The sequence below is a fragment of the Erythrolamprus reginae genome, chromosome 7 (assembly GCF_031021105.1).
Source record: "Erythrolamprus reginae isolate rEryReg1 chromosome 7, rEryReg1.hap1, whole genome shotgun sequence".
Classification (NCBI taxonomy): Eukaryota; Metazoa; Chordata; class Lepidosauria; order Squamata; family Dipsadidae; genus Erythrolamprus; species Erythrolamprus reginae.
In genome coordinates this window covers 87,080,142-87,092,653 of record NC_091956.1, presented here as the reverse complement: position 1 = coordinate 87,092,653, position 12,512 = coordinate 87,080,142, and the positions used below count along the sequence as shown (strand labels likewise).

Here is a 12,512-nt window from a genome sequence, read left to right as displayed (position 1 = left end):
GCTATAAAGGCGGCGGCGGCTGGACGGGCATAGAATCGGCGCATCTGCAGCAGCCATTCCCACGGAGCGACGGACGGAGACGCGAGGGATGGAGGCGATCAACTACGCGGAGCAGGGCAAGGTCAGCGCTGGGCGGAGAGGGGGGGCGTCGCGTGGCGGTTGGGGGCCCCGGGGGCCCGGGCGGAATAGAGGCGCGGGATCGGGGCTGCCTGGCTCGGTTGGCGGGCGCAGGTGGCGGAGACGGGCCGGGGGGAATCGACCCCTCTCCACCACCACTCCGGGCATCCCGCGGAGAGACCGGGAGTCGCTTCTCCAGATGCCTCGGGAGGGAAAGTCGCCCCGGCCGCAGGAGCGAGGACTCGGACCGGACTGCCTCAGGCTACTTCGGCCGGCTTCTTTGCAGGGGCCCCTTCGGAGGCGAACCCGCGTCCGCGAGAGAGTGGGGAGGGGGGAGGAAGCGAGATCGAAGGCCGACCGGTGGGAGCTCCGGAAGGGTCCCGGGTGTAGAGGGGGGGGTCCGGTAGGGCTGCTCCCCGTGCTGAGTTTTACCGAAGACCCCCCCAGCAGGTGTCAAGGTCACCCGGAGGTGGAAGGGAAGAAGGCTCCTCCGCGTGGGGAGCAGGATCCACCCGACGCAAATGCCAGCCGCCCCTGCGGGGGAGGGGAGGGGAGGGAGGGGAGGGGAGGACTGCTCCCTCGCAGATTTCCTGCCATTTTGCTGCCTCTCTTCTCCCCTACTCACCCACCCCCCTTTTGTATTTTCGTGGCTGCAAAGGACGTGGGCCTGCAACAGGAGCCTCCCTCAGTTGGGGTGGAAGGCAGAGGGGCTGCAGCAGGGGTGGTGGTTGGCTAGCCGATATGGCTGTTCCCCGTGCAGGGAAACCAGAAGCGAAGCCCTCCAGGCCCTTCACCTGCCCAGAGGCTGCTGCTCCAGGGATCTCCTCCCATCTCACAGTCCTTCAGACCCTGGCAGTGTGGGGACATTGTAGCTCCGTAGCCGGGGCAGGTGAGCCTCGGGGCTCCTCCTTGGCCCTTCACCACCTGCCTCAGGTAACTTCCCCGCCACCCTTGGGCTCTTGGCTGATTCCCCCTGTATCTCAGAGGGGGAGCTCAGAGGAGGGGTGCTAGGAAGCCTCAGCCAGACCTGTGTTGGAGTTTTAAGGCACAACCTCCATCCTGAAAGGGGCCACGAGACCCCTTCCCAATGTACGTGTCCCTTTTAATCCAGCTGTGCAACCACAGGAGAGCAGGGTCTCTGCCTCTTCCTGATTCCTTTTGGCATCACTAAGAAGCAAACCAGGGCAGTCAAAATGCAAACAAAAATGGGGAAGAGGTGGCAGCATGAACACAGCTTCACTGGGAGCAAAGGTTCCTCTCTGGACCACGGGAGAAGAAGACTGGGGGTCACCCACAAACAATCTGCAGTGAATTTGAAACTCAGGAAGATGAGGAAAGAGGCAGCTTGCTCAATTTTCTGCCTTCCAAAGGACAATGGATTTGTAACTTCCTTTTCTAACCACATTTGCTAGGGGGGGGGGGGGGTTGTTTGTTTTTGTTTTTAGATTTTAGGACCATTCAGAAAACATGTTTGTATAATTTTATAAAGATTGAATTTTTTTCAATCTTTAGTGAAATAAGTTTTTAATTCTGTACAAGTTTAAGGATGTTTTTGTAGAATAAAGAGGAAAGGGATCATTAAAATGTTGATTTTAGAAAGTTGCAAACTGATTAATAGTCCAAATATATTTGAAATTAAAATTCGAAATTAATTATATGACTACTTTCTGAGGGAAAATGCCGTTGCTATAAATTCTTACAACAATAACAAAAACGATAGGATGGTACTGTACTTTGAACGCTAGAGGGAACCAGAAAGAACCAAAGAGTACAATTAAAGGACAGCAATACTTAACTCTGACTTAATATAGGACGAAGCAGGAAACTTTTACATTGGACGTTCTGAAAGATGCTTTTGAATAGGGGACCCGGAAGCTAATTTCAAAAGAGTCTGCCCTCATGGGCTATCTATATAAGAGATCTCATGAAAGGGGCCCAGGTTTTACCAAACAAGACTGACCTGAAAGTGGACTTGCAAATGACCAAACCATAAGGATGATTTGGAAAAATCCTACGCTGAAACCAATTCATTCATTCATTCAATTTTTATGTCGCCCTTCTCCTTAGACTCAGGGCGGCTTACAACATGTTGGCAATAGAACTTTTTAACAGAGCCAGCATATTGCCCCCCACAATCTTGGTCTTCAATTGATGCCTCAATAATTAAAAGGCATATACATAAACTGAAAGAGTGACCAGGATAATTATTTTACACTGGATTTTCAAAACAGATGTTAAAATTTGAAATACTTTTGAGAGAAGGACCAAAGAAAAAATGAAACCAAGCTCTACAACATTATCTGAAGTGATTAAAGGTTAAGATTGTTAAAAAGAAGGAATTTAAAGATGGTTTATTTGATCAAGGTTAAAGTAGATACTTTGTTAATTCTGGTAATACAGTATCTGGTAATAAAAGATGAGGCTAGTGCTCTGATTCCCACATGCCTTTTCATTTTACTTGTTGCTATGGAAACCTGGACTCTTGGGTAGGTAGAGAGCCCATCTGCCAGGGGTGGGTGTGGGGAAAGGATAATGGGGGGGGGAGAGGTATTTTGGGGAGGAGGCAGCATAAGGGGTTTTATAAGAGACTTGGAGCTCTAGGTGCCCGTAGATGTTGGGCGAGAGGCAGAGAGTGAAACTGGCCTGAAGCCTTTAGCCCCCCCCCTCAGAACAAGATATGTTGCCCTGGATGGGGTGGGGGTTCAGGCCAGGAGCCGAGGGGTGCTGAATTCAGGCTCCACCCAAGGCAGGAAGCCAGCCGGGCGACCCCAGCCCCCCCCAGCCCTAAGAAGAAGCCAGCGGAAGAGGCAGACCCTCTGAATGGGGGGACTGTCCAGGCAGTTGCTAGGGGGCCCGGCTGGCTCGGAGGCCCCCCAGCCTCCAGGGAATGGTGACCACGCGGGCTTTGCCTTCCTAAGACCCCCGTGGAGGGGGAGGGTTGCCCTGGGGGGGAGAGGAAGGGGAGCTGTAACCCTGGTTCTTTTGCAGAGGCAGATCACCTGCTCGCTCTTGACTGCGGTGTCTGTGGCCGCGATCGGGTCCCTCCAGTTCGGGTACAACACGGGAGTCATCAATGCTCCTGAGAAGGTAAAAGGGGGGGGGGAGACAAGGCCTTGCGGGGAGGGGGGCTTTCTGGGAGGGGGGGTTTGTACGCCTGGAGAATCTGTTGTTACCCCAAAGATGGGGAGGGATAGGGGCGGAACTAGAGGGAGGCGGGACACAGTCAGGGCTCGATTGACGAGAAGGCGGCTTCTGAAATACTGCTGGGCCGCCTTTCAGAGAAGGTGGCAGGGAGACCCACACCTGGGGGAAAGAGAGCCGAGGGCAGAGGGGGCGGCTGCCTGGGCCTTTCCCTTCCCCAGCCCTGCAAGCCAAGCTGACTCAACCCTGGAGTGGCTGAGTAACCGTCCAGGCCTCCGGAATGGCTGAGCTCAGAGGGAGGGAATCCCTTCGGGGGGGGGGGGAGGCTCTAGCCTTCCCAGCACCTGGTGCAGCCCCCACCCTTGCCTGACTCTGGCAGCTGTTTCTCCACAGCTGGGCTCCCCCCTCCCTCCACTCAACTGGGGAAGGGCCTGCCAGAGCGCCTCTCCAGTCATCTCCGGGGCTCCTGGGGGGGATCTGGGGCCAGTGGGGCCGTCTCAGCTGAGCCTCCGTTGGGCCCCCTCCCTCGGAGCGACGATGCCTCCCCTGCCTCACGGGAAGAACCAAGTCTCCATCCGGGAGGGGGGTGGTCTTCCTTCTTTGGGCGAGGCTGAGAGTCGCCCTCCCCTCTGGAGAACTCTGGCAAATCACCCCAGTCCTGGACAACTCGCAGGGCTGAGCATTTTGAATTAATAGCAGTGGCACTCAGGCTCATAGGCCGCTTCTCAGGGCTTTCACACTACGGAGGGTGTCCCCCGTCTTCCGAGACGATATCCCGCTTCACGGTGCTTTACAGAGAGTCAGCATTTGGCCCCCAACAATCAATTGACCCACCTGGGAAGGATGGAAGGCTGAGTCCACCTTGAGCTGGAGGTGAGATTTGAACCGCTGAACTACAGCCAACCCTCAGCAGAAGCAGCTCGCAGTGCTGCGCTCTAACCACTGCGCCACCAAGGCTCAAGGCTCAATTAAGGTCATTCTAGCTTCATGGGGCGGGGGGGGGGGGGAGAAGAATCCCCTTTATTCAAGATCTAAAATTTAGGAACAATTTGAGAAGGATACCGCCCCCCTCAAGCCCCAAAGGAGATGGATCTGCGATCTAAGTGGGCAGTGGAGAAGATCTTGGGATCCTCTGGGATTCTAGGTCTTTGGAAAAGGCCCCCGTTAGCCCTGCGAGGTAGGCCAGGCAAGAAACCAGCCAGGAGTCCTGCGGGAGTTCCCTTTGGACTGAGAGGTTTGCATTAGGAGAACCTCACAAGGCTGAAAAAACATTCCTCCTTTGCTCTCTTTTGAACCTCTGGCCAGATTGGGGAGGGGTCTGCAGGGTTGAGGCCCCCTGGCAAGCCCTCCCCTCCCCCCCGTCTCTGGCCCTCCCTCCCAAGGACACTCCCGGCAAGGGTGGCCCATCCTCCCCAGCCACGTGCCAGCCAGGTGGGCTGCAGGTCCACGATGCCCCACGTGGTCAGTGCAGGGAGCAGCCGTGAAACGTCCTTGGCAGGCTCTGCGGGGGAGGGGAGGGACCGGCTGAGTCACAGAAGGACGAGGATGAGGATGCTTCAATCCCTCCCCCATCCTCTTTTTCCACTCTGCGGCCAAAATACGGGAAGGAAAATGACTCAGGGGAATCTCAAAATAATTTGTCTCTGAATTCGGCCCCTTAATGAAAACGACCAGAACCGGAGGAGGAGGAGGAAACGCGTGACCCTCTTTTGACTCTGAAAGATGACTCGCACGGCCCCATCCTGCCCTCTCTGGGGGGGGGGGGGGAGCAGAGACAGGATAAGGGCTAGACAGGCTCCTCTCCTCTCCCGCTCACCCCCCAATCTCTGGGCTGGTGTCATGCTGCCCCCTGGTGTCCGCACAGAGCATCCCTTGCCTCTGCAGCTCCAGGGGTGTGTTTGTATATATGTGTGTGTGTGAGAGAGAGAGAGAGAGAGGAAGGATCCACTGGATCCACCCCAGGGAGGGAAAGGGTCTGCTCGTGGCCAGAGAGGGGCTTCCCCCCACCACTTTAACAAAGCCCCAATTCCCCTTTTGAGGAAGAAATCCTTCTACAGTCCCTGCTAACAATTGAGCCCTGTGGGTGCCTTGGTAAAAGGGTCACTCTCGGGCCCCCCCAGCTCCTGTTTCATGGAGGAAACGTGGTGGGTGTCGGAGGAGCATTTGGCCCCCCTGCCTGGTTGGGGGGAGACGTGAGAGGCAGGGAGCAGCTTTCCCCGATGATTGAGGAGACACGGACTCCCATAAACACTGAACGGAAGAGAATAGAATTCTTTGTTGGCCAAATGAGACTGGACACGCAAGGAATTTGTGTGTCTGTTCAAGGAATGTCCTGATTGTCCAGATCTTGGAGGCCCTTACTGTGGCCTTCTCCTTGCACATTTTCATTTGATCCTAGGAACGTCCACCGTCCAATCATCTTTTCATTCACACCTGCTCGTCTCCAAAAAACCATCATTCCTCAAAACTGCAGAAAGTGGGGCTCTATTTTTTTTGGGTTGTTGTTGTTGTTGAGTTTATCTAGAATAAGAAGCCATTGAGACAGTGGGATGAAGGGCACCAGGACCTTCTGCAGAACGTGACTCTGCTGGGGGTTTTGAGAGAGATAATTTGCTCCCAGCTCAGCCCAAAAGTATCCCGAGCTTTTCAGTCTGAGTTGTATTTGAGGTCCTGATATTGGCAAGGAAGGCTTCTGTTCAAGGAGAGGCCCACCAGCCTTTGCCCCTCAGGCCCCATGGCTCCGAGGGGGAGGAGGGGGATCAAGTTAATGACACCAGTGCTTCCAAGAGTCTCCTTTTAATGGGAGGGGCCCCTTGGCTTGGGCAGGACCTCCCCCTCTGCAGGGGGCCTTCTGGGGTCCTTCTAACACCTGCCCAGGTCAGGGGTGCTTGTGAGGCCTCCTGGGGAGCTTGTCCCCCTCCCCTCCTGGCCGTCCTGGGGGTTTGGCCCTGCTTGTTCCCGACTTCCCCACTCTCCCCCTCCTCCAGAGACTCTGAGCTCCCTTTTCTCTGTCCCACCAGATCCTCAAGCGCTTCTTCAATGACACCTTGCTGGAGCGGACGGGGTCCTTCATCTCGGAGGGCCTGCAGACCGCTCTGTGGTCCCTTTCGGTGGCCATCTTCTCGGTTGGAGGGATGATCGGCTCCTTCTCGGTTGGGGTTTTTGTCAACCGCTTTGGCAGGTAGGCGGAGAAGGGCGTGGGGGGGAGGGGAGGGACCCCAGGCCAAGAGGGGGCCAGAGATGGAGCCTCCTGGGCTTTGAGCCCCCCACCACAAGGGACTCTGCCTGGGGTGGGTCCACAAGGCCAGGGCCCCAAGCGCCACTGCCAAGGGTCTCCCCTGGGCCCCCCCTTGCCACGAAGGGCAACAGCGCACGGCTGGCCCAGGGATGGGATGAGGGGGGGGCTGAGAAGCAGACGCCGCGGCCTGAATTCGGACGCTAAGCTGGAGCCCCAGATCAGTCTCTCTCTTTCTCTCACACACACACGTCCTGTCGTCCCCCCCCGGGTCTTCCGCCTGCAGGAGGAACTCGATGCTGCTGGTGAACGTGCTGGCCATTGTGGGAGGGGTCCTGATGGGCCTCTCTAAAGTGGCCTCGGCCGTGGAGATGCTGATCATCGGGCGCTTCGTCATCGGGGTCTTCTGCGGCCTCTGCACCGGCCTGGTGCCCATGTACATCAGCGAGGTCTCCCCCACTGACTTACGGGGGGCTTTCGGCACCCTGAACCAGCTGGGCATCGTGGTGGGCATCCTGGTGGCTCAGGTGAGCTGGACCCCCGCAGGCCTCTGCCTTTCTGGGGAAGAGACGGGCGCTCCAGAGGGAAGGGAGGGGTCCTCGCCCTGGGATCCCGGGGGGGAGGGACCTTCTGGGTCTGCTCTGGGCAGAGGGAGGGGGGAGGCCATGGGGGGACCCCCGGGAGCACCACCAGCCCCAGAGGGAGGGGTCCTCCGGAGGCTCAGAGGAGCTCCTGCCCGGCTGCCCGGCCCCCTCCTGGCCTTTGGGGGCTTTGGCGCCTGACCCTCCGGCCCCTCTTCCCCCCTCCCGCTTTCCCAGATCTTCGGCCTGGATGTCATCCTGGGGACGGAGACACTCTGGCCGGTCCTGCTGGGCTTCACCATCCTCCCGGCCCTCCTGCAGCTGGTCATCCTCCCCTTCTGCCCAGAGAGCCCCCGTTTCCTGCTGATCAACAAGATGGAGGAGGAGGCGGCCGTCCAAGGTAGCCCCCATTCCGCAGAGGCAGCCACGCCCGTTTCAGCCGGGGGGGGGTGTTTCCCAGGCAGCCCCTCAGCCCCAAGGGTCCTGAGCAGGAAGGCTTCGGCCCTGTCCAGAAGGGGGCTCCTGGGAAGGGCACGGCTGTCCTTCTTGTGGAGAGAAGTGGGGGAGTCCCCACAGCCGCTCCGTCTGGGTCTTGGGGGGGGGGCTCACGACAGGAGGGTCCCTCTGGGGCCTCTCCGCCTCTCGTGCTCTTCCCTCTTCCGAACCGGCAGGCACAGTTCTTGCCTTGTTCTGCGGATCAGGTTCTGCCACGCTGTCGGGAATCCCCTGGGCCCCCATCCGGCGGGAGCTCTTCCCCGAGGGGGGACGCGGCCAGGCCCCCCGGACTGACTCCGCCCCTCTCCTTCTCCTCCTGCCCCCCCAGTGCTCCAGCGGCTGCGGGGCGTCCCGGACGTGTCCAGCGACATCCAGGAGATGAAGGAGGAGAGCGCCAAGATGTCCCAGGAGAAGAAAGTCACCATCCCGGAGCTCTTCCGCTCCCCCAGCTACCGCCAGGCCATCCTCATCGCCATCGCCCTCCAGCTCTCCCAGCAGCTCTCGGGCATCAACGCGGTGGGTCACCGGAGGCCACATAGGAGCCCCTGTGGCAGGGAGGGGGGCTGGGTCTGCACGAAGGTGGGAGGGGGGCACCCGAAAGACCCCCTGGTTGTCTGTCTGTTCATTGGTTCGACCTCTAGGCCTCCTGAGACTCAGGGCGGCCCACAACATAAGTGAATACGTAGAAAGCACGTTAGAAATCGAAAAAACGTAAACTAAACTTTGAACTAACGCTAACAAAACATATCAAAAACCTTATCGACCGGACTCATCCACACCTTCAACCCATTCATCCAGTCTCCACTCGTAACAGGGCTGGAGCGGTGTGTCCGAGCTCGAGGGCCCTAGGCATTCCGCGGCATAAGTGCGTTTTAGGCATCTTCCGGGAGACCACCAGAGTGGGAGCGGTGCGAATCTCGGAGAGAGTTGATTCCAGAGGGCCGGGGCCGCCACAGAGAAGGCCCTTCCTTTAGGGCCGGCCAGCCGACACTGTTTGGCTGACAGGACCTGGAGAAGGCCAACTTTGAGAGCCCCAACGGGTCCTGGAGGTAATCTGGTCCTAAGCCGTGTAGGGCTTTATAGGTCAACACCAACACTGAATTGGGTCCGGAGACTAATGGGCAGCCAATGCCCATCAAGGCAGGCCCAGGACTGCTCGCGGGGCTGCATTTTGGAGCCCCTGTTGCAGTAGCCGAACCTCGACCCACCCTTCTGCTGCGTGGATCCTAAGGGGCAGAAGGGGGTCAGTGACACAGTGAGGTTTTGTGCTTGGGGACCTTCCTGTGGTGCCTCTGTTGGGCTTCGTATTTCTGCTGTCAAAGAATTTGCACCCCCTCCCCTCCCCTGTCCTGCTTGGCCGTGGGGGGGCTCCAAGGGTCCTGCTCCCTGGGGTTTGAGTGCCTCCGCCCACTCTCCTCCTGCCTCCAGGTCTTCTACTATTCCACGGGGATCTTTGAAGATGCCGGAGTGAAGCAACCCGTTTACGCCACTGTCGGGGCCGGCGTGGTGAACACCGTCTTCACTGTGGTGTCGGTACGTGGGGAGTGGGAGGAGGGGACCCCCCTGCGTAGGGAGGGGGGAGGGGGTTGTCTCTGAGGGGAAAGACCCTCCTGGGAATCTGGGGGGGGGAACTTGCAGGAGAAAACACCAGGGGCAGCTCTGGGGGTTGGTGGGGAGCCATTAGGCTTCAATCACTCCAGGGTGACCGACATGTTGACACGTTGATGGACAGCCCATGCCCTGGTTCTGAGAAGGGGGGTCCAGAGGGGGCAGTCCAATAAGCCAAGAATGGGGGGGGGTCACAGCAACAGGGTGGGTCCCAATTGTGGGGAGCTTCACGGGGGGGGAGTCTTTTGAACGTTCTCTGCTGCCCCCTGCAATGCCGCGTGTCCTCTTCCCCCTCTGCAGCTCTTCCTCGTGGAGCGGGCGGGGCGCCGGACCCTCCACCTGGTGGGCCTGGGGGGCATGGCTGTCTGCGCAACCCTCATGACGGTGGCCCTGGCACTGAAGGTAGGTGGCTCGCGGCTCCCTCCCAGTCTGGGCTGGAGTGGCCCACCCGAGCGAACGGGGTGGCGGTCTCGTGCCTGCAGCTGCATCTCCTCCGAGGGGTCCCAGCTCCCCCGCCAAGCACGGAACCGCCCATCAGGTCTCCCGGCTGAGTGGCAGGCGGCACCATCTGGCCTAGGAACGAGAGAGTCAAGGCCTTGTGGAGAGAGGGACCGAGAGAAGGCCCTGAGGGAGGAGGCGGCTTTGCCTCCCAAGCGGATTAGGGGTGCAGGACCCAAAGTCAAGGTCACGAATTACACACACATGCAGACACAGACGTGCACACACTCACATAGCCCAGTGTCCAAGTGGCCAGCCAGAGTGAACCAAAACCGATGAAGCACACAGAGTGCCACCAAGTCGGTGTCGGCAGCACAGAAGCCACGAGATATTTTCCCCGGCGACTTCTCCAGATTCAGCTCCTCTTTGGCTAAAATGTTTTGCTGGCCAAACAAGGCCAGAAATAATAATTATAAAAAATGACCCCTGGTGGGTGCTGCTGGAGGAGCGGCCCCGTCCCTGCCTGGACCTCCTGACCCAAGGGGGGGTTCCCGGATGGGGTCACAAGAGGCTCGACTCTGCCTTTCTGTTCTTGCAGAACCTGGTGCCTGCTATGAGCTACGTCAGTATTTTTGGCACTTTCGCCTTTGTGGCTCTCTTTGAAATTGGGCCCGGGCCGATCCCGTGGTTCATCGTGTCCGAACTCTTCAGCCAGGGCCCTCGCCCTGCGGCCGTGGCCGTGGCCGGCTTCTGCAACTGGGCCTCCAACTTCCTGGTGGGCATGCTCTTCCCCTACGCAGAGGTAAGGACTCCACCTGGGGCCTTTGGGGGGGGAGGGGAGGGGGCTCAGGGGGCCACAGCAGATATACGGAAGAGGTGGAGGTGCAGGAGATGGGGAAATTGTGTAATGTTATTCTTAAAAGCCTCATAGAAGGTAAAGGCAGCAATGAAATTACTACTGGGATTATTAACGTCTCACAAGGAGCGAGAGAGACGTTGGAGCCCAGGAGAAGAGGGTGTGTGTATGTGTGTGTGTGTGGGGGGGATTTGCAATCAATATTAACTGGAGAGCAAAGTTCTTGCTTCTGCTCCCTGGTGAAGAGCCAAGCCATAGAAGGCCCCGATCCTGGCCACTCCTGCTCCTGGGGTGGCCCTGGGTGGCTGCTGCTTCTGGTGGCACGCCATCCACCTCGTCTGGCCACGGTGGGTTGTGCCTGGGCCGGTTCTAAGAACTGGTGGCGCTGGCGGCAGGAATGGCTCCCCCACCCACCCAGGATGCTCCTGTGCGTGGGCAGTGGTGTTGCGTGTGGGTCTGGAGGTGAATGAAACCCACTCCCGGAGGTCATTAGAGGGGTGTGATAGGTTCCAGTGGGGGAGTGGCGGGAGGGGGGGAGAAACGGGCTGTTGCCTGCCCCCCCCCGGGGCCTCTCGCTCCTTGCTGCAGGTGTGACCCTCCAAAGACGACCGTTTCCCTGGTTTCCCTTGCAGAAAGCGTTTGGGCCCTACGTCTTCCTGATCTTCGTCACCTTCCTCCTCCTCTTCTTCTTCTTCACCTTCTTCAAAGTCCCCGAGACCAAAGGCAGGACTTTTGAGGACATCTCCAGAGGCTTCGAGAGGCAAAGCACCAACGGTCTGCTCCGGCCACCGGCCCCAAGAGCTCCATGGTGGAATTAACCAGCGTCCAGCCCAAATTAGATGCCTGATCCCGCCTCCCGCCGGCCGCAATCCTTGCTTGTCCCTTTGCTGCGTCATTGTGTCCCTTGTGGCTCCATCTGGCCCTTCCTTGCCATCCAGGGCTCCCCCAGGACAAGAGGGGGGGCATGCCGAACGGTCGCCCTGCCCCTTCCCTGGAGGGATGGACGGAGGGAGGGCTCCCGGCCCCTTGTCCACCCCTGACGTGGAGGCCAAGCCGTTCCCTGGTGTGGGTCATCCGTGTCTTAGAGGCCAGTTCCGTGTCTGTCTGTGAGTTCCCCCCCAGCCCCCTAACCCCCCCCCCCCAGTCTGCCATGTTTCCTGTACAGGGTGGGTGGGAGCGCAGCGCAATGGGACTGACCCAGAGAAAGAAGGAGGGGGGCACGAGAGACGTTGTTTGGCCCCCGCTTGGTCAAGTGCACATGGGGGTGTTGGTGGGGGGGGGAGGGAGAGGTGTCTTCTTCTTTGTTTTGGAAACTAAGGTCAGAAGTACTGTTTTTAAATTTTTTAACAATTTGCTAGACTTAATTTATTCCTTGTGTCACTTGGAAATATTTATTTTTGTGCAACACTCAAGCTCTGAGCAGAAGGACCAGTGAGAGGCACCAGGGGGGGGGGTTCTTTAAAACACCCCCCCCCCCGTGATGATGGCTGATGAGCCTGGGGAGCCCCAGGGGACCCTCCCCCCCACCGGGAATGCGGAGGAGCCCCTGGCAGTGGCTGGGGGGGCGAGGGGGGGGGCTAAAGGGGATGGGAGGGGGGTGCAAGTGGAGCCAGGGACCTGCTGGGGAGACCTTCGAGGCCCCTCCTCCACGAGCACCCTCCTGCTGGCCCCTCTGCCCAGGGGGGGTCTCCCGGTTGGGGGCACCGGAGGGACGGCAGAGGCCCCCGCTGGGCTGGGGGAAAGCCGGGGTGGTGCAGGTGCAGCTACCACCTTTGCTCCCTCTGTGTGTGTCACCCCCCCCAGAGTAGCCATTTTTTCTTTCTAAAGGAGGCAATGCGGGGGGGGGGGCTTTTCATTCTCCGGCCTCTTTTGACCTCCCGATTCTGGTGACCGGTGTCATTTCCTCCTTCATGATACGATTACATGGGGGGGGGGAGCCCAGACGTTCCTTGCTTAAGTGGTTTTTACCATCTTTTCTTGTTCAATGAATGAAAAGTGAGATTTTGGGGGTGCAGAAGACGAGGCAGCTCAGACTTCAGGA

At 58.6% G+C, this 12,512-nt stretch overlaps 2 protein-coding genes across 2 annotated transcripts in view; one reads left to right on the top strand and one right to left on the bottom strand.

The window, feature by feature from the left end:
* Positions 1-11,839, top strand: LOC139169996 (solute carrier family 2, facilitated glucose transporter member 3-like). Its single transcript, XM_070756699.1, has 10 exons — positions 1-121; positions 3,106-3,204; positions 6,279-6,439; positions 6,780-7,020; positions 7,312-7,474; positions 7,898-8,085; positions 8,998-9,102; positions 9,478-9,579; positions 10,214-10,417; positions 11,104-11,839. The coding sequence occupies exons 1-10, from the start codon at positions 89-91 to the stop codon at positions 11,287-11,289; spliced, it is 1,482 nt and encodes a 493-aa protein (XP_070612800.1). The 5' UTR covers positions 1-88; the 3' UTR covers positions 11,290-11,839.
* Positions 11,840-11,862: 23 nt separating this feature from the next.
* The window catches only part of LOC139170668 (actin-binding LIM protein 2-like), a 3,275-nt gene continuing 2,625 nt past the window's right edge, over positions 11,863-12,512 (bottom strand). The window contains exon 5 of the mRNA XM_070758161.1: positions 11,863-11,886. Coding sequence (XP_070614262.1) covers positions 11,863-11,886 — 24 coding nt within the window. The remainder of the gene's footprint in view (positions 11,887-12,512) is intronic.